The sequence below is a fragment of the Cryptomeria japonica genome, chromosome 10 (genome assembly GCF_030272615.1).
Source record: "Cryptomeria japonica chromosome 10, Sugi_1.0, whole genome shotgun sequence".
NCBI classification, from domain to species: Eukaryota; Viridiplantae; Streptophyta; class Pinopsida; order Cupressales; family Cupressaceae; genus Cryptomeria; species Cryptomeria japonica.
The window spans coordinates 409,581,558-409,603,554 of NC_081414.1; the positions used below are offsets into that span (position 1 = coordinate 409,581,558).

Below are 21,997 nucleotides of genomic sequence, written 5' to 3' on the forward strand. Positions count from 1 at the left end.
AGAACCAACAGATTGCCAAAGTTTGCTGCCTCTACCATTTGTTAATTAATATTAGCACTTGTTGCCATTTGAAAATCTACTCTCTTATGCAATACGTTTATTTATTGATTTTACTGAATAGCAAGCTTGCTGTTACAAGGTGGACGGTTTCTTTAATTTTATGCTCTTGTTCACTTAAAATGCAGTTTCATTGATTTATCTAATTTTCCAATCTTGTTTGATTGGTTCTCTTACTTTTGAGGGTTGTACGAGTACTTGACAAAGCTTGCCATGCTTGAAATGCAGGCTGAATACCATGGGAAAACAAGTGAAGCTTCCTCGAGTCCACTTGCAGGTTCTAGTCATATCGAAGATGATTATATGAATTTATTGGAATAATGATTTTATGCTGCCATTTGTTGAGGGAAATATTTCCCACTTTCTAAATTCGATGGTTCTCCAAACATGTTTTCCTAAGCATCAGTGATAAGTTATTTTCAATTTTGTATAAATTCTGGAGACTACAGCATCCAATCGTTGTTTGGAACGTGTGAAGTCTAGAGTGGAATACTCTATATGTGGCAATATGTCTTGGTGATTTGATTCATCTTTTGTAAATTCAGCTGTAATATAATTCTTATTGTAGCTTGCCTGGGATTCACTCTTAGAAATGCATGTTTGTGTAGTAAAACTTGTAGTTCCCCTTTCTTGTAACATTTCATTTAGGTAACCAGTTTTGGATGGCTGTACTTATCAAGGTTGTAGTGTTTTATAGGCATTTCATCTATATATGAACTAAAAATATGTTTATTCCCATGTTTTTCTGTTGTAGGAGCTCTGCTTTTCTTACGCTTTAATATTATTCTTATCCTAGTCAATCTTTACCATCATTGTATTTCAGACTTAAGTGGTTATATTTTTGTATTCGTCTTATGGCCTTCACAAACAAGACAACTGCTTTGGAGGGAAAGAGTCTCTCATGATGAGATGTCCTGGTTCCACTATGCGACATCTGGTTGTCCTTCCAATAAGGTAGGTGATGTGGGAACTATTTAGAGATGTTGGTAGCATTGAAGGCAAAGGGTGTCAGATTGCTTCCTGAAATTCAGCTCAAGATCTTAGTGCTATGATGTCACTACTGGAAGAAGGGGTCCCTTGAGCCTGCACAAGTACATCTAGAGGTACATTTTGATGATCTTAAATCTAGTTTAAGAGAGTACTTGATTAGTTCAGATTTAATTATGATATAATGAGTAAAATGAATTTTCTGCTAGTGAAGCACAAATGTTACTAAATAGTAAATACATGATATGAAAAAGTAGTTTAAATGAAATCAAATCTGTAGCATGCAAGATTATTACAGCTTAGAATTGAAATTATTATGAGGGATTGGGTAAATGGTGTGTAATACAACCGTTAAAATCATATTTACAAAAAATAAAAATAAAAATTAAGAGGAGTTAGGATTTTAGGGTGCATTATACTGATATAGTCTATGCATACGTTGCATACTACATTTCTAGAAGTTTACAACTTCCCTTCATAGTGTAATAATCCCGATTTCTTGCTGAGTTGGCCAGCTTAAAAATATTAAATAATAAATTAAAATTATTAATAAATAAAGATATTAAATAATTTTCTAAAAAGGTTTCTTGGCCAACTTGGTGTATGGGCCGACATGATGTTTTTGGTGGTTATTTTCCTAGAGCCGACATTGGGAAAAATATGTATTTATATCGGTTAGTATTTTTTTATTAGTAAAGATCAAGAAAGCTCTTTACAAAATATATCAGAACTAGTTTATGAATGAACACATGTCCATCCAAGAAATAGTACCCTGCTACAGCAAATTCCTAGTGAACTATACAAAGACGAAGAGAATCAAAAGATTATACAATATACATCGAACTACAACAGATCTGCTTCAAAAATACTAACAATCTATGACACTTGAAATCAAGATAGATACTATTGTTTTATCCACGCTGTCCAGCCAAGAGACCCCTCCATCCATCTGAATTCCCCCCCTTCTTCATGTGGTCCAAATATGGATGTATGAAAACTTGTGCCACCGGAAGTGCTGGATTATGGAGTTCTAGTTCTCTTTCTCTCTGTTCTGTAAGCTCTCACATGAAGCTATTCAATCCAACTTCAAAAGACGTACTTTCTGAAAAATAAATTGAATGAATGATTCAGTAATCGGATAATCTATTCAACAATATACAAGCGTATATATAGAGATTACAAGACGACGTTTTAAATTAAGAACAAGTTGTTTAAAGTGAACTACTAAAAAGCTAAATGCTAAATAAAGCTTAAAAGCTAATTAACTAAAAAGAAAAAGCTAAATGCTAAATAAAGCTTAAAAACTAATTAACTAAAAAGCTAAATGACCATTAAACAAGGAACTAAATATAGGTGACTAAAATATAATTAAATATTCTAATACCTTCCTTTAATGGTCATTCTATCTACTAACTACCCTACAGAAGACACTGCAGGTCTTTTGATCACAAATGAAAAGAACCCTGTTGCGGTGGAGACTCTCTTTGGATCTAAAAAGTGTTAATGACCAAGAATATCAGAATCCATCCAGCCTGATGTTGGGTAACCAAACTGAAACTTGAAACCATGATTTTGAGGAAAAATAGGCAAACCCTCCAAAACTTAAGATACAAATCATCATTTTTGTAAAAAAAAATGGTAAAAACTCTTGAAACGATTTTTGTGGAAAAAAATTGAACAAAACCTTGAAACTTCACATGGCAAGACCCAAAACACCATGTGGTAAGACACCAAACATCACGCGGTAAAACATCAAACATTATGCGGGAAAACACCAGACAACATCACTTGGTAAAATACTAGACATCACGTGGCAAAACAACAAACCTAACGCGGCAAAATAACAAACATCATGTGGTAAAACAACACTCCCTGATTTTTGAGGAAAAATCAAGCAAAACCCTCCCATGATTTTTTTGTGAAATAAAAATCAGAAAACCTACGCAAGCTTTTCAGATGACAAATAATAATTTTTAAGGAAAAAATTCTAAACCCTGTGAACAATTTTTGAGGAAAAAAAATGTGAAAACCTTGAGATCAAGGCAATGATATTCAGATATCGTGAACATGCACTGTTTCCAAGTGTTGTGGCAGTTGTTGAACTTTTGATTGTGTTCCAACATGATGTTGGTCAAAGATGCCATCACAAAAAATGGAGGTTGAACGACGTCAACCTAGTGAAAGCATGAGACAAAAAAATCTGATTCAAAAATCAGATTAGAAGCAATTTCACAAAAAATCAGAAACCATGGAGGAGAATTTTAGCACGAATTCCAAGTCACGAATTTCGAGGTTTGGGAGAAACCCATAAATTAAAACAATTTCCGCAAACTTAAAATAGCATAAATAGTGCTCAGAAAACACCAAAATTCCCGATGTCCACAAAATTAATAGAAATTGCATACTGTTTTTAAATTCCAAGGCAAATTTGTGGGCACAAAATTTGAGGCATGGAAAACAAGGCACTTAGAAAAATTTGAGACCGATCCAAAAAAGCTCTCGAAAAACCCACCAAGAATTTGAAAACAGAATGCAGATCCGACGGCTCAAAAATCGACGTACGGAAAACGATGTACCCAAAAAATATGACGACGACCCAATTGAGGTCTCGAAAAACCCACAAGAATCTGCAACCAAAATAAAATTTCGACTTGAACTGAAGGGTCAAAACTTTAGTCAAAAATTGCAGAAACCCTAGGAAAATTTTCAATCTGCAAAAAAAACATGAACTGCTACCCAGCACAAATAAATTCATCCACGAACCAGAAAACCTCGAAACCTTCAAAAAGCCTTCAAAAAAGCAAAATCGTTTTTTTTATAAAAAACAATTAAAAAAAATCTAAAAAATATTCCAGAAAAAAGGCCATGAATTTTTATTAAAAAATTCGCCAAACTTTAAAGAATCCCATTGACCCGCTTTGATACCATGAAAAATAAATTGAATGAATGATTCAATAATCGGATAATCTATTCTACAATATACAAGCGTATATACAGAGATTACAAGATGACGTTCTAAATTAAGAACAAGTTGTTTAAAGTGAACTACTAAAAAGCTAAACGTTAAATAAAGCTTAAAAGCTAATTAACTAAAAAGAAAAAGCTAAATACTAAATAAAGCTTAAAAGCTAGTTAACTAAAAAGCTAAATGACCATTAAACAAGGAACTAAATATAGGTGACTAAAATATAATTAAATATTCTAATACTTTTAGCATCCCTCCTAGCCCATGTAAAACCATGGGAGATTTCCCATGTGCATACTCGAACTATGCCATCTTGGAGAAGTCTTTCAAACTTCCTCCTAGAGAGTCTCAATGCAACAATTACCTGCAATTCAACATTATGAAATATGAGTCTCCTTGGAGACCCCGCAAGTGCTCTGCTCCTACCATTAAACACATTGTTATTTCTGTATTTCAAAATAATCCAAAGCATTTCCAAAGAAAAAATAGACCAAAAGAGATTGCAATCTTTCTTCATCCCAAGGATAGAACCAAAAATAACTTCACGAATATAAAATTTTGAATCAATGGACAAACCAAAAGATCCCCAAACTTCTATAGCAAAGAGATAGTAAAAAAAGACATGTTTAACAGACTCGGGCATTCTACAGGATGTGCAGATATTGATTTGACGATCAGGTTTCAAAACATCCAGTTTGTGCAGCAAGAAACACCAAAGGAAGATTTTTTTTTGGCTCTAAAGGCTTGCCCCAAATGTTAGCACAAGCTATCTGCCAAGAAGAAGCATCAAGTTCCATGTTCTAGCATTTGTTAAGATGGGAAAAAATGTCATCATTTTCAGCAAGGCATTTGTAAAGAAATTTGACTTTGGCTGCGTGGAGAAGGGAACCATTTGGCTACTTGAAATGAAGGAAGGACATAGGGTCACTGTCAACTTGTCTAGGTAGGGAAAGGGAAGCACAACCATCTCTAAGGATAGAGTAGGTTTTCCACTGAGTTGGAGGAATGCCAAAGTTGTGGGATAACTCCTGCCAGGATACCAGTTGGCCATCCTTAAGAATATCTTGAAATTTTTGAATGCCTTTAGAAGCCCAACTCTTGGCAGAGCATCCCTAGATCTGTGCCAAGGGTTTGTCCTTGTGTCTAAGGTTCCACCACACAGATCCATCCCCATAAACTTTACCATCATCCTTCAAGATTCCATTTCTAGAGATCAAGTGTTTCACAATATCCCATGCCTTCCAACTAGACTTAAAAACTTCAGATCCAATTGGTTTGACACAATCTTCCTGCAATCAAACCACTAAGAGGGAGATATTTTCAATACGGTCCTTCCCTTGGCATAGATCTAGATATGTTGTGCCTTATTAATATTTTCCAGGGTTCATTTCCATCCAAGGATTTGAAAATCCATTTTGCAACCAAAGCTACCCCCTAGAGTCTCAAATCCTTCAAACCAAGACCACCTTTATCCTTACTCATTGCACACCATTGCCATCTAACTACATGCGGCTTCTTATTCCCTTTACCATCAGACCATAGGAATTCTTTAATTAGCTTCTGAATGTAAAGAAATTGATAATTAGAGAATAGCCAGGCAAAAGTATAATAAATATTATAGGATGAAAGGATCTTTTGATAGTACTTCCCAACCATTGAAAGGTAATGTTTATTCCACATCCTCAACTTCTTGTCAATCTTCCCTTTGACACACTCTCACATCTCTTGTAGATTGGGGGAGATGTCAAAAGGGATACCAAGGTATCTTATCAGGTGTCTAGCCAATTCCCCTCCTCACATGAAGGAACATTTATTAAACTAGTTTGGGGAGTGGTCCTCCCAACTAAGCATGATAGATTTTGGGAGGGATACTTTACTACTAGAGGTAGTGCAGAAGAGATCAAGCTTATTCATCAAATTATTCATGTTTCCTTCATTCAACTGTACCATTATTGTAGTGTCATCTATGAAGTGAATATTGGACAGGCCATCCCCATTTGGGAGGGTTATGCCTTGCACCCTGTCAAAGATAGAATTGTCCTAATACAAAGCATTTGCTACTAGAACAAACAGGGCTAGAGCCAACGAGCATCCATGTCTTATGGATCTAGACAAGGAAAAAGTAACAGACTTAACCCCATTCACTTCCACATAGGCTTGTGCATTTGTCATAAGGGTTTTGACCATCTTACAGAATAAATTTGGGAAGCAGACAAATTCCAACATTAACAAAATAAACTTCCACTCTATTTTGTCGTATGCTTTTTCAAAGTCTATCAGTAGCATAGCCACTCTCTGATTGGACTCTTTAGCCCAATGCATGGCCTCCCAACATGTAAGGAGATTCTCCAAGATATACCTTCCCTTAACAAAGCCTGTGTGAGTGGGGTTAACCACCTTGGGAAGGACATTCTCCAACCTCTTTGTAATGCTTGCCAAAATACTCTAGAGAAATACAACTATCTAACATGCAAGTAGGGATAATTTTTTTTTAAACATCTACTAATGCAACATAAACAACTAACTACTTAGGTGCATTTAACATCCATTACCAAGATAAACAATTAATCATCGTGAACACAATCACAAGAGCACATAACACAAGCAGAAATAAACACAATACATTCCCTAGGGTATCTTAATGCCATTACCTAATCCAAGCATATACCATAACCTTACCAAGAACATCTCATCATAGACATGATATCATAATTACTCTCATAGTCCAATGCATACTATCTTACTAACATCTAATTTTTCATGAATCCTATATTTAATAATGCAAATCCCATAAACCCCCTAAGATTCATTTTAACACGCCAATACCAGATCTTCCTAATACCCATATACCATTCATTGACACTATCCATTTTCCATTATATGATTGTCTACCATGTTCTACTCCATTCCTTAAGTCACATTAGAAATATATACAACACTAAATGCATAATCATAGAGCCAATTCCTTTATTTCCATTAATGAATGTCTATCCAAGATACATAAGAAGTACAATAATGAATACAAGTTCTCATAACATCAATTACATAGTTCTCCTTCCTCAATTACAACCATCTCTTAAGTCCTGCTAACTTAAATGCCAAATGAATCATATTACAATAATCTGCTACAAGAATCGTCCATAGCTGAAAAGATAAGAGATCCATATCCGCGCAAGAGCATCCAATGAAGAACATCCCAATGGAAGAAGGCATCAAACCACCCGACCATGTGGAACCACCCCCCATGCTAGGAGATTACACAAGATCTCACTCACTCTAGATCTAGATTGACACCTAACTACCAAAGAGATAAGTAACTCCAAGACCACAAAACATGACATAATCCACCATACAGGACATCCAAAGACACCACAATACAAAACATAAGGAACTAGGACCAACATGTAGGGAAGAGTGTCATCACATGCTATCACCAATAAGGATATCCTAGAACTTAGCTGGACATCCATGATACACATGCGGAACCATCTCAACCTTTGAAGAAATCAAGGGAGTTCGGTTTATTCGGTTACCAGATCTACCACCTCACTCTGGTCTCCAAGCCATGAGATGGGACACCACAACACATTTCTTATCTTACTTAGATGAGTTACTACTACCCAACCCACTAAAGATTAATTATTTTGTTATCACTTGATTAATACAATAAACCTCCAACGAGCTATCCAAACAGTCTAGACCTCAACTCCATGATAGGGAGGCAACCTAGATTACCATCAATTAGAATTCTTCGATGGTTGCTTCTATCCCATTCTGGGTTCAAGTCTACCCCTCTAGACTTCTAAGGGCTTCCCTACCTTTTGTTTGCTTAACTCACCTTCCTGAAACTCACAAAGTAAGCTTGCTCAACATATCCTTGCAAGGGTGAAGGACACGCTCATTCTTTCTCTCCTTGCTAAACCACCCATCTTGTTTGGTTTAGTAAACCTTTCCCTAAGGTTACACAATGTCTTGCTTCCAGGCTTGTAGCCTTCTGGATCTGTTTCCAGTTCACAACAGTTTCCCTTCCCTGCAAGTTATCTCCTTCAGATTACTGAAAACCTAACCGGACTGTCACCAAACTCGCCTAGGCTTAGTATGTAGAAACGACGATTGCCCTTTCCTGGTTCCTCCTACTGCTATTCTACCCTTACTGTACATTGTTTGTTCTTCCTGAAGAACTCCAATGGCCGCGTGGATCCCAAGGTGGAGGTTCAAGACAAAGCCATATTTACACTGTGAACTCAAAACAAAGTACTGAACAACAAAAGGAAACTTTAATACAAAACTGTAATGAAATTTAACAAAACAAGATATTATAATACTCAGCGATAGAAAACCAGAAAATAGACTGTATGTATTTCTTTTGTGTTTTTAACCATCCAACATCCAACCCTTTAGAAATGCCCATTGGGTCTTTTAAACATTCCATCCGTCGTGAAACACAGACGGTTTCAAACTGAAAAACAGTTACAAAATGGCCCATCGGCGTAGCCACAGAACTTGGCTTCCAACTGCCAATGTCGACTTTCTGCGCTCCGCACTTCCTATCGGGTCATCGGGAAGACAATAAAACTTCACTTCTGATGGCCGATGACAAAGTGCATCTTTCGCACTTTTCCCAATCGGGCGTCGAGATAGCAAGCAAACAGCTAACCTGATGGCCGATCTTGCTCCATCTCTCTTTTTGCACTCTGCCATGTTGTTATGCATCCAGCTAAGCGCCACCTGATCTGCCACGTTGCAACCACTAATTGGTTCTGGGGGCCCTGCCCTACCACCCTGGCATGACCTCACTAATCGCCCAGAATGTAACTCTGCTTTTCCATTGGGTCCCACCATGGTCGCCAAGCCGCGATGGATAAACTTCGATCATTTTCCCATCGCGGTATAGCGACAGTCGTTTGATCCTCCCAGACTTGTGCACTTGTTATCAGCTAGCACTTTCCTATTGGGTCCACGGGATAGCATAAACACACTCTCCCTAATATCCGACAACTCCCATCGGGTCTTCGACATAGCGAACAACAACTCTGGCCGATATCCGATGGCTCATCGGTGTAGCCTGAACAATCCTATCGGGCTTCGGCATAACACGGAAGCATTCCTCCCGATGACCGATGAACCTCCTCCGGTTGTGCATTTTCTATCGGGTTTCGGCGTAGGTGAGAACCTTGCCTGTCGATAACCGATATCACCCGGTCCGTGCCTATGCCTTCCCATTGGGTCATCGGGGTAGCATAAAACTACTCCGTCCGATACCCGATGACTATCTCCGAGGCGCTCCGCTCCGCATGCTAACTCATCGGGTCATCGGGGTAGCATAAACCCGCTCCTTCTGATACCTGATAACTCGCTCTGAACTCTGGCGACCGCATTCGAATAAGTCCTGTCGATCGGGGTAGGTCTTGCCGATAAGCAAAAATGTCAGAAACTGCAAACAAAAAGGACTTAGAGCCCGTCCAAAGTATGTACATGCCAAAATTGGTTAAGGGCATTTCAACCCTTAGGTGCTCCTACACCACTCCATAACTCTCAAATCCTAGCAGTCTATTCCTCGTGACTTCGATAGGCTCATGGAAGCCCTCTCTCCCTAACCATGTACCTAGGCCTTAGGGTAAACATTCATAACAAGAACAAGGGCTCTCAATGCATGACCCGACTAACCAAGGTCCCCAAAACAAGATAATCAATAATGAATTTAAATCAATACCATTGCCACATCATACAGCCAAATAACAACCATTATCCATATTACCAAATGTAATCCAATGAGCCCCCAATATCACATCAAGGCATAACACATCTTGCTTAATTTGCCAAAAGGCATAAGTCACTTTTTATTAAAAGTCAAAAATACAAAAGTTCATTAAAATCAATAAAAGTAAAAAATATAAAAGTTCAATAAAATCAATAACACAACCCCGGATCACCTCAGGACACTCATAACTCACAGACCTTGCCTTTGGATAGATGAACATATAAAAAACAGACTCAAAAAACACTAGAAATGACTCAGAAATCAAATAAAGCATATTAACGCATCTGTGGCGCAGTACAACGCTTCTGCAAAGCAGTTTAGTGCATATGCTTGCCATATTAGCGCATATACACAACAAAATGGTGCATACACAAAAGAATTGGCACTCCGAAGGTTTAGTGCATACGAAGTCCCGTTCAACGCATCCATGACCCAAAACGACGCACATAGACCAAAGAACAATGCATATAACCCAAGAAATAGCTCATACACATGAAATATTAGCGCATATGAACAAAGTTCTAGCGCATTTAAGATGAAAACTCTAAAAACTCTGAAAACACGGAAAAACCAAATTGTGACTGAGGAAAAATAATTATTCTCAAAGGCCAAAATAGCATCCAAACACATCAACGAGGATGCGAAACAACACATAACCCCAAGGACTACATAAAAGATGAAATACTCAAGTTGCAACACAACCAGTGTTACACATATGGTCGTAAATATAACTCTCAGCAAAGGAAATTCAGAGAGAAAACCAACACTACACAGTCACACACCAACAACAAAGGTGGAAAAAACTCTAATAACAAGTGTTACATCAAATGGTAGATCAGACTTGAACCAAAGATTCTAGAGATTACAGAATTCAAGCATGACTTATCACAGTAAAAGCATACATAGTCTTGTCTTCGGACATGTAGTGTCACGGTTAAAACACTTCGTTGGTGAAGCAGCCACCAAGGTTCAAATCCCTACTGGGCCACTATGCTTGCAAGGCCTTGTGCCTTCGCTGGGTCGTTGTGGTTGCGGATTTGAACAAGTGAAGTGTGGGGATGAGGTCCCTTGTTTGTGGCCTCACTGGTTCATAGCTCTAGGTCAAAAGCGTTCACGTGGAGCCAGAGGGCGTGTTGTGCCAGCATCATCGGTCACGTTAAAAAGTTTACCAGGCATAGTTTAAAAAAAAAAACATACAGTCATTTCATAGAACACCAGAGCTTAAAACCAATTTAAACAATATTCCCCAACAATGTATTTTTTATGCTAAATAAATAATTTCCCAACATAATCAAGTTGAGCACGCAAACAATCTTTACATAGGTACGGTGCAGGCAAACTTTAAAAACCAAAATGCATAACAAAAAAGCCTTTGACCTGGAATATGAAGAGAAGCTCAACGAAATTGATGAAAAACAATCCAATACCAAATCCAGCAAAACCAACAAGCTCCAGTCAAACCAAATCCTCACGCATAGAAAATTTTCGTGAAGGCCAACCCAAACAAATGCACAGTTAACTCAATAAATAGAAAATCAAAGCCAAACTATAGAAAAATGTCAGCCCATAGAAATAATTAATTAAAATATATTTCATACCAACCCTTACCTCAATTCAAGGCAATATATAATAAAATATTATATTTTGAACTTACCAAGCTCACAGTAATAAAATAGGGTAGGTAGAATAAACTAGTATACCTATCTTTAGAGAAATATAGGTAAAGTATGCCGAAAGATATCATATTTGTTTATTATTCCACTTTAAAAATAGTTATATTATTATATTATAATTAATATTAATTTATTATTATATTATGATATTGTAATCAATATTATTTTATTTTTAAGATATTACTATATCTTAACATCTCTATTAAACTCTTCATCAAAGCAAAACAATCTATTAAGACTAATTATTATTACTATATTATCATATCTTTATATTATTATTATAATATTTTTTTGACGAAGTTAATTTAGGTTATTTAAAGTTATTTAAATTATTTTTATTTAAGTAATAGTAAAACTAATTGTAATTATGATGGGTGTCAATTTTAATCATATGGGCTTTTTAATCTCGCAGGGGGGTTTTAATCTCGCATATCTATCAATCCATTATGTGAGTATTAACACGCCTTTCAGCGTAATAATTATTTAATATAAAGCCCAATAAATAAATAAAATAACCAAAGGTTATACAAATAAATACTCCAAATATTATTAAAGCCACAACCCAATAATTAAATAAATAACAAATAATCCTTGATAGACAATAATAATTTAAAATCGTTAATTTAAATATAAATCCAAAGGATAGATAATAATAATAATTCCCAAATACTAATCACACATTAATTTTTTTTTTTGATCGGTAAAAGTTCGAAGCCATAAATTTTATTAGATTAAAAATTCATTACATTGCATTACAATCTCCGCTCAGTGCGGACATCGGTAGGAAAGAGCGGAGAGGAGAAAACCTCCGGCCTTGCCCGAGACATTAAGTCCAGATACAAAAGACTAGTTATGATTACAACATTACAACTTAGCAGTGTTATGAGATTACAGGGTAATCAATGCAATATGTCATCCTATACTGAACATTCACCTATAGGCCCAAAAGATTTACTATCCCTTGTCTCAAATTGAGGCAAAGGTCTACCTTCGGGGACCGCTTCTTATCAACAGACTGCAAATGCCTCTCCACTGCCGTCAAGACACTCGGACTAAATGAAATCTTAGATACATGCAAAAACCTTCAAACCTGCCCTACAACAGACCACTTCATGAATTGTTAGCCAATATACAATCCCATATCCAGGTTGCCAAGCATATTCCACAAGTGTTGCTGTAACCATAGATCTTTAGTATTGAAAAAGCACATAAGCATTGAGAAAAACCCAAATCCTTAACACTGCCTTCATCTTGATCATAATTAAGATAGACATAGAAATAACATAACCTAGATCTAGGAGATAGAGAATCTATCGCCCAAAAAGATCTTAAAGTCACATCACTTCTTTCAGAAAGTCCTATTCATATTTGATATTCAGAAACCTACTCCTTTTAGAAAGACTTATCATATTTGATTTTCAGAGACCAAGTTCTTTCAGAAAGTCAGCTTATTTGAGTCACCAAAGAGAATATTAAAAAACAATTATCCCCCTTAATATCAGAACCAAGCAAAACCTAAAGTAGGAAGGAAAAGAATGAGGGGAGATATCCAAAATATTAGGAGAGAATTAACAAAGAGTATCCTTTCCATGCTTCACAGTTCTCTTTCAAAAAAATAAAATAGAAGCGGTCTACCTCCCCACCTCTGTCAAGACCTAAAGCTACAAAAGAATATATCATCTATGCCTTTGAATCTAAATGCCTAACTATATATATATATATATATATATATAAAAGATGAGAGCACTGGTTCAACACAGAGAGCCAAGAATAGAAAATAATATAGGAAGCTTAGTTTTCAGACATAATCTGTTAAACCCACAAGCACGACCCATAAAAGTCACACCGAAATTCAGAAGAATCATTTTAGTGCAGATTGAGAGAGGAAATCCATCAAACTAAAGATAGAAAAAAAGCATATCTAAAGCTAGAGAAATTATTAACCTTAACATCCATAAGTCTTTAAAAGTTAAGTCTGAAATAAAGTAAAAGTATTACGGTAAACCCTTTAAGAATCAAAAAGTAACAATAAGATAAGCCCGAGACAACAGACCAACTATCCTGCCCGACACCTTCTCGCCCACACCTCTATTACCTTCTTTCCTGAGCTAGCCAAAGAATGATCTGGGCTAGAGGCAAGGACGGGAGGGATGACCATGTCATCCGGGACAACTTCAATGTTTTTAGCTTCTAGATAGTTGGCCAGCCACTTGTTACATGACGGATTCCTAATATGCAAAAGCCACATAAGAAAGAAAAAATTCCTTCGCCTAGTCGGATTATAGGCCGCAAAGGCAGCCATATCCTCAATTTCCAGGATTGGAAATCTAGGCACCGGGTTATTCATCCATATGAGTATATCATAATTGCGAGGCTTTGGTGCAGTTAACTCCTCGTCAATATTGACAACCACCCTCTCAAGTTCACCCAACAATTCTTTCTTGAAGACACTTCTGCATAATTTTATCACCATGTCCCTATCCTTCTCATAATGCATAGCCACCGCTAAGAACATAGCAGCAATATCAGAATTAGCCCTAGTGCAGTCTTCATTCGATATATATTCCTCCCCAAGAATTTTCATGACTGCCTTGATAACTAGGACATTCGGGAAGACCAGAATGTCTTTCAGTCTTTCTTCCTTAATTTCTCCTATAAAAGTCATTTGACACTTGAGCCCTATAAGCCTTAGTGGACTATCCATAACGATCTTCGAGTTTCTCAGATAACCATCTACTCAAAACAAGACCTTATCTTAATTGAGTTTTGAAAGGCATTGAAAAATACAACTCATCTTTCTCGGTAAAGGACTGATTTGATCACTAAAGAGTGTCAGAGGAGCAAAGATGAAGGGTCACAATGCAGGTTAGACAATCTCCAGAATCAAGGTAATAAATACCGTCGCCGCTAGTTGAGCGAGCTCCTTAGTATTAGTTGGCTCATATGGCAAGGGAAGTCACATCATCAATTCTAAGTATGCTGCCAAAGAAGGCAATACTCGAGATAATGTGCTGACAAGATGATGACATAATAAATATGTTTAAAGGCATCTACTACCCCTTTAAACTAGTAATATGTATGTAGATGAGTGTCACCATACATATAAAATTCTATATAAATACATCCATACATTTACATATACACCTATTAATATATATTCGAATCTAACAACATCATTATCTGTTATGCATATCTATATATAATATTTATATATGTATATTAATATATATACATCCATACATATATATGTATATATGCTTATATATATGTATGTCTATATATATATGCATATCCATATATACATATATATACCTATAAACATAAATTCTTGCAATAGATGGCTCCGAGTATATTAAAATTGTATAAGTAAATATATGAGTAAATCTATATATATTTCTATATATGTATATATATAAATATAAGCACATATACAAATGATACATTGTGAATTTGTCCCGAATACCTTTGATATTTATAATCAGAGTGATAAGGAAGAGGATCGTGCTTTGATATCCAATATGTCTTAGAATACTCAGGATTTAAGAAATGCAAGATAAAATTTCTCTACAATCTTCAACCTAGTCTTAACCATCTGACACTACTGCCTCTTAAAGGGGTGGCTAGGTCAAGGGGTGAATCCTCGGGGAGATACCAAAACCCAACTAATAGAGAACAAAAGCATAAGAGTCTAAACCTTGTAGCAGATTCTTAGGACGAGAGGGAGGACTCTATCTTAACTTATGAACCGTCCATTAACCCCTGCATTGGCTAATTCATCCGTCCTGGAGTTACCTTCTCTATAAATATGATTGAAGGTTGTTTTCTTGAAATCCTTGAGGAGGCTTAGAGCTCTTGACAAGATCGCATTCAGCTTCCAGTTAGGAAGAAAACCTTTTCTAAGGCTATTGATAATAATAGCTGAATCTCCTTCAATGTCGAGCTTACTAATGCCCCTATTCTAACATAAGAGGAGGCCTTCAACTAAGGCTAAAATATCTGCTTTATTATTGGATTCAATCCCTATAGGTTTGGCCAACTTAGCTAATTCTCTGCCATCATCGTCATCATGCAGACAACATGCGATCCCTGCAGGACCTGGATTCCCACGAGAAGCACCATTGAGGTTAAGCTTAGCCCACCCTTTTTTTGGGACCTTCCATTTGCAGGCTTCTCTTAACTCCATTTTATTAGAATTGCTTATTCCTACAAAGGGAGGGATCTTTAGACCTAACCATATGCCTCTCATTTTCTCATCCTAGTATGTCATCTCAGAAAGTTTGCTAGGAAATTTAGAAGTCCTGCTATTAAGGGTTTCTACTACTGAGGCTTCAATTTTATTCGCAAGTTGGAGTCAATCCAATTTATTATCCTTAAAGAGTCTCCTATTGCATCCCTTCCAAAGTTCCCAAAGAACCAAATATGGGGCCAGTTTCCATAGCCCTCCAAAGAGGGAGCGTTGATGTAGAATGGGCCATGCTTGAAACATTCCAAGAATGGAATTAGGGAGAGTTGAACTCCATCCTAATTTGTTACATAACCAGAGCCAACAATTTGAGGCATAATACAATTGAGGAGGATATGATCCTTATCCTCTTCTGCCTTTTCACATAAAGGGCATCTACTAGGTCCCTCAAAGCCCATTTTCCTAAATTTGTCCGCCGTTAGAATCTTATTTTGGAGAGCAAACCATGAAAACAATCCTGCCTTTGGCAAACACATCTTATCCCAACATAGGACTGAGGGGACATAAGTGCTTGAGGAAAGCTGCTGACTAAGGAGAAGATTATAACCATCTTTTGAGGTGTACTCTCTCGATTTCGATCCATCCCAGACAAGAGTATCTAAACCCCTGTTGAAAGTGACCATTCTCTTATTAAGGATGTCTTGGAGCATCTGTTTTTACCTTACTAGGATATCCACATGATCTAAAGATTTCCATTTCCAACCCTTAACTAGATATTTGTCAATTGGCGATATGTAATCCTTAACATACCTACCCCATACGGATTCCAGCATTGCTCTGGATGGCTCCATATTTGCACTCTTATGAAGGGCCTTGAAGCCTCCCCAAGAATCTGTCCAAAAAAGGGCTTCTTCACCATTGCCTAGATTCCAAGATAATTTATCTAAAATTATTTTCCCACATTCCAACATAAAATTCCAAATGCGAGAACCTTTCGGGAGAGAAGATTCCCTAAAGAGGTTAGTATGGTCCCTACCTCTAAGATATTTGTGGTATAATATTTAAGCCCACTTGAGGTGGGGGGATCTGAACATTCTCCAAACTAATTTAGCCCCTAGCGCTCTACTCTGGTCTTTAATATTCTTAATCTCAATACCCCCTTCTGACTTTGGCCTACAAATCTTATCCCAAGCCATAAGGGAGATCTTTTTCTTCTCCTCAACACCTTGCCAAAGAAAAGAACTAAGGTGTCTATTTAATATTTCCTTTTTGGACTGAGGGAGGTTTATACATGATAACTGATAGATTGGCATCGCTGCCAAAACCGATTTGACCATGGTAGCTCTCCTAGTAGAGGATAGCCACTTTCCTTTCTAGGTTGCTACCTTATTCCTAATCCTATCTATCACTAAATCCCATAAATTAGATGAACCATTGCCCTTATCTAGGGGCAGACCTAGATACTTGCAGGGAAGCCTACCCATATTAAAATTCAAAACTCTATAGATGTCATCTTGTAAGAAGACCTCAGTGTTAAAAAAGAAGACTTCAGATTTAGATGGATTAATTTCCTGTCCAAAATCCTTAGAGTAAGAGTCTAGGATCTTCTTAAATGCCTTCACTTCTCCTAAATCGCCGAGCCCATATAACATAGTATCATCCACAAATTGTTGATGCGTGGCAGGATCTAGGTTGCTAGTAATTCTAATTCTTGAAATTGGACTACTTTCCCTTTATGTAGAGATCGCTCTACCCAAGGATTATGCGATAATGATGAAGAGAAAATGGGATAAGGGATCTCCTTGTCTTAGACCCGTAGAAGAGCTAAAAAATCCTTCAGGAGTTCCATTAACTAACACTGAGAATTTAGGCATTGAGATGCATTCAAATATCAAGTTAATCCATGAAGAGGGGAATCCAAAGGCTTCTAAGCCTTTGCACAAGAATCTCTAGTCCACCTTGTCGTAGGATTTCCTAATGTCTAGTTTTAAGAGCATACTGGGGGTTCCATTCTTCTAAATAGAGTGAATGGCCTCCTGAGCTATAATAACTCCATCATAAATAGATCTCCCGGGGACAAAACCCGTTTGTTCTTCGCTAATCAAAAGAGGAAGGAGTTTCTGAAGCCTATTAGCTAATGTTTTAGTAAAAATCTTATAGATGGTGTTACACAAGGCAATGGGTCTAAACTCATCAAAATACTCAGGCTTTTCCCTTTTCGGGATTTGGGCCAAAAAAGTATTATTATCACCTCCTCCCCTATGAAGGACCAACATTGCTGAAAAAAACTAGTCGGGAAGCCATCCTGGCCGAGGGATTTGTCCGGATTCATCTGCAGTAGAGCTGCTTCTACTCCGCTAAAGAGAATTTTGCAGTTAGATTATGAGTTTGATCCTTACTGAGTAGTTTTGGAGTACATTTTAGAAACTTGTCTTGGTCTGAGCAAAGAGAACTTTAATCAGAGTTGAGAATATTGGAAAAAAAGTCTACTGCCTCCCTCGAGATGATCTTAGGATCTTCCACCTCAGAGCCATTACATGTCTTTATCTTATAAATTCGGTTAATGACTCTTCTAAGTTTCACACTATTGTGGAAGAATTTAGTGTTCTTATCTGCCTCATCCAACCACGTCTCCCTGGATTTTTGTTTCCAAAAGACCTCCTCATTTGGAAGAATATTTTCTTGTTCAAGGAGGAGCTTCTTTTCTCTGAGGATCAAAGATTCATCCATCCATTTCCTCATCACTACTTCATTTACCTCCACTAACTCTACTTCCACCTGAGCCTTCTTGTCAAAAATATTACCAAAATGCTCCTTATTCCACCGAATGAGCTTCTGCTTAATTATCTTAAGCTTATTGACTACCTTATAGATCCCAGACCCAAAGACCTCTGCCTCTTTCCACCATTCCTTTAAAAGCCTAAGAATATTATCATCTTTCAGCCACATTTGTTTGAATTTAAAAGGACATATTCTTGGTCCCGAGTTGCCAAGAATGCTAAGTTGGATCGGAAAATTATCCGAGCTTGAGAAAGGTAAAATTGAGGCTTCTAAGGTATATGGAAAGTTGGTGAGACTACCTGTTACAAAGAACCTATCAAGTTTTTCTGCTATATTACTAAAACCTAACTTTCTATTGTTCCAGGTAAAGGCATTCTTAACCATGTTAATCTCTATCAAGCCACTACGATGGACCCAATCTACAAAGTCTAAAGTTGCTCTAGAGATTTTACCTATGCCTCCTCGTTTCTCACATTGATTCATGATAGCATTTAAGTCACCTCCTAAAATGCAAAACTGACCCTGGGAGTTTGTGAATTCGTCGATTTCCTTCCAAACTCTTCTTTTGTCCTCATTTAGGGTTTGCCCATACACATTAATAATGAGAAAATCTAGTTTGTGTTTCAAGCTGGTAACCCTGCCACTGATCCAATTGCCTTGAGACTCTAATAATGAGATCCCAATATTGCATGGGTTCCAAATAATGGCTAGACTTCCAGAGGCTCCAGTGGCTAGGACACCTATAATATGTCTAAAGCCTAGTCGTTTACCAATGGAGGCTAAGTCAATTTTCTCTAATCTGATTTCCTGTAACATAACTAAATTGGGACTATAGTTAGATAGACATTGTTTTAATATCTGTTGTTTGTTATGGGAATTTAAACCCCTAACATTCTATGATAATACTTTCATGGTGTTGTGGGAAGGATCTTCCCCTTTCCTGCATGAAACATATCCGTGAGTTTAACCTGGCCTTCAACTATACCATCATTAGCTCTCAGCTCCGATAGGGATTTCCAGCCTCTCTTTTTGCAGAGCTTGGCACAATCCAGAGTGGCCTTTTCCCCAACCCATTGTTCAATTCCTAAGGCTACAAAACTTGCACCATTTTCTTTGTCATCTAGCTCTATTATGAGGGCTTCCATATCCATGACCTTAGGGGGATGGGTAAAATTCATAAGCCCTTTCCTCAACAATCTTTTCTCTAGTTCTAGCTCATCTTTGTCTACTATTTCATCCAATAACTTCTCCAGGATATCCTCGATGACTGAATCATATAAATAATTGATTATGCAGTTTACCTCTTCCTCTTTTCAAACCAAATCTACCTCTTTTTCAGCCTTATCCAAACTACGGTGAGCTCCCAATGGTTGGGAGGAACCATTTTCTCCCAAATTGCTCCCGACATTCGAACCAACATCTTGTTCAGGGATAAGAGTCATATCTTCCTCCTCCCCAACACCTTGATAAATAGTATCAAGATTGATTTCACCCTTACTATCCTGAGATAAATTTTTGAATTCTTCCCTTACGACTACTTCAAGGAGACAAACATTCTTACTTCCTTAGAGTAAAAAACCCTCCCCTGCTTATCCTTCAGAATATCATCATGGGACAGCAAGGGAGAGGGATTCATCCCCTCATCCATACTCTGGTCACTTATAATTTCCCCTTCTTCTACCCCATCATACTGCCCTATCGATGGAGGGTTATCCTTAATCACAAACCCTCCCTTTTCCAAATTGAAACAAATATCCAGCTTAGGGATTACTCTAGGGTTTTGAGAGGGAAAACTTCTAAGACCGGTTCAGATGCTAAGTCTAGATCTAGAATCCCTTTATAAAATTCAGGGCAAATCCGGAAAGAGGACTCCCTAGTTCTGATTTCAATAGGGCTGAGTGAATTCACACTAATATCCATATTAATTATCAATACATAGTTCAAATACTTCCTATTTTTGTCACTAATCTCTATGAATTTTCCTAAATGATTACCTATTTTCCTAATAATTTCCAAATCCATTAATTCTATTGGTAAGTTAGGGATCAAAACCGGTCCATCTACTTTAAATGACTAATTTTTTTGGATTGAAAGTAGGTTGCCATTCTAAAAATTTAAATCCAAAGCCTTTAAAAATCAGAGATTTACCTATTAAGAATTCATTCTTATCTCTGACATTTCCGTAGTCAATATAAAGAAAAACCTCAGACAAGATAGCAATACTTACTATCCACTTGAAGGAAGACTTGAACCAATCTGCAATTACCTCTGTTGGGACTCCAAGTCCGCACCATCTAGCAAAAACCCCGAATGTTTTGCAAGATTGTTGAATCCTTTCAACCAAACTGTCATTGATTTCTAGCACATTCTTCTCTTTTGAATTAGGGTTCGACATCATATTCGGCTTAACCTTCGAGGGTTTGGGAGGAGACAAAGTTTTGGGATTCTCGCCTTCCTCCACAAAAATATTAGGTCTGGCATAATTACCACCCGACCTCCCATTATCCAAATTCCTTTTATATTTATTGTTGTATGGCTTGATCCGAGGAACCATTTTTACAAAACCTTCCTCAAAATTCTGCAAATGGGTGAACCTATTGGAGATAGCCGACATGATAGAGCCTTCTTGGCGAAGGTTATTCTGTTTGCCATGATCTCCATTTCTAGAAAAAGGTAAACCTTTCATAGAAGTCCTCCGATATCTCCTTGGTTTCACCATCTGCCATTCCAATTTTGCCTAAGGCATGGGAGCTCACTTCCTCGAATTGCAGGCCAAAACCGCATATTTCGTTTGCTCGAAAAACCATTTCTGTCGTTCGAGGTCTGGATGTTTTCACGAAGGAAATCACAAAGCCATTTTTTTAATTTAAATTTGATATATTTTGCATAATCACACATTAATATTAGATATTTATATCAACTATTTATTTAATTTATTATTATAAACTATGTAAATCCATTAATTTAATTTAACATTATTGAACTATATTAATTAATTAATAATTAATAAATCAATAATCATAACACTAAAAGCCAATCCATAATAGGATAATTCAAGAGACCACTTGACGCTAAACAACAACTCACACCAAGACACTAAACTATAAGGGAATCGACTTAAACCTAAGAGTGTAGAATGGGTTTTTATATCACCTCCAATCAACTTGCCATTGCAATGAAGACACGCTTAGACCTGTGAAGCCAAGTGGAGTCGATGTCTGGTACCTAGAAAATTTTCATCACCAACCATGTACGACAATATATACAATAACATATATTATAAAATAGGCAGACAAGTGAAGAGAATCACAACATCATATCATGCTCCCAATGAGTGATATGGCATCATTTCATGAATACAATAGTAAACAATCACAACAATTATAGCATCAACTCATCCAATATAATCATGAAATAGGGTTAGTACATCATAAGATATCATCAAGTCACCATAGCCAAATATAAACCACACATATAAAATGAGTACATATAAGAGTCTATCATTATAACAATCTATATACTAACCCATAATATCATCATCCATATGAAACTATAATGTAAACTAGAAATATAATATGGCTATCATCAAC

The 21,997-nt window shown here is 36.9% G+C and overlaps 1 protein-coding gene across 4 annotated transcripts in view; it reads left to right on the forward strand.

The window, feature by feature from the left end:
• LOC131038474 (calmodulin-binding transcription activator 4) overlaps positions 1 to 670 on the forward strand; it is a 209,216-nt gene extending 208,546 nt beyond the window's left edge. For 3 of the 4 annotated variants that reach the window (XM_057970910.2, XM_057970912.2, XM_057970911.2), the window contains exon 12: positions 286 to 670. In XM_057970910.2, the coding sequence (XP_057826893.2) occupies positions 286 to 378 (93 nt within the window). In that variant the 3' untranslated portion in view covers positions 379 to 670. The remainder of the gene's footprint in view (positions 1 to 285) is intronic. The other variant, XM_057970913.2, reaches the window with a different exon arrangement.
• Positions 671 to 21,997: the final 21,327 nt, after the last annotated feature.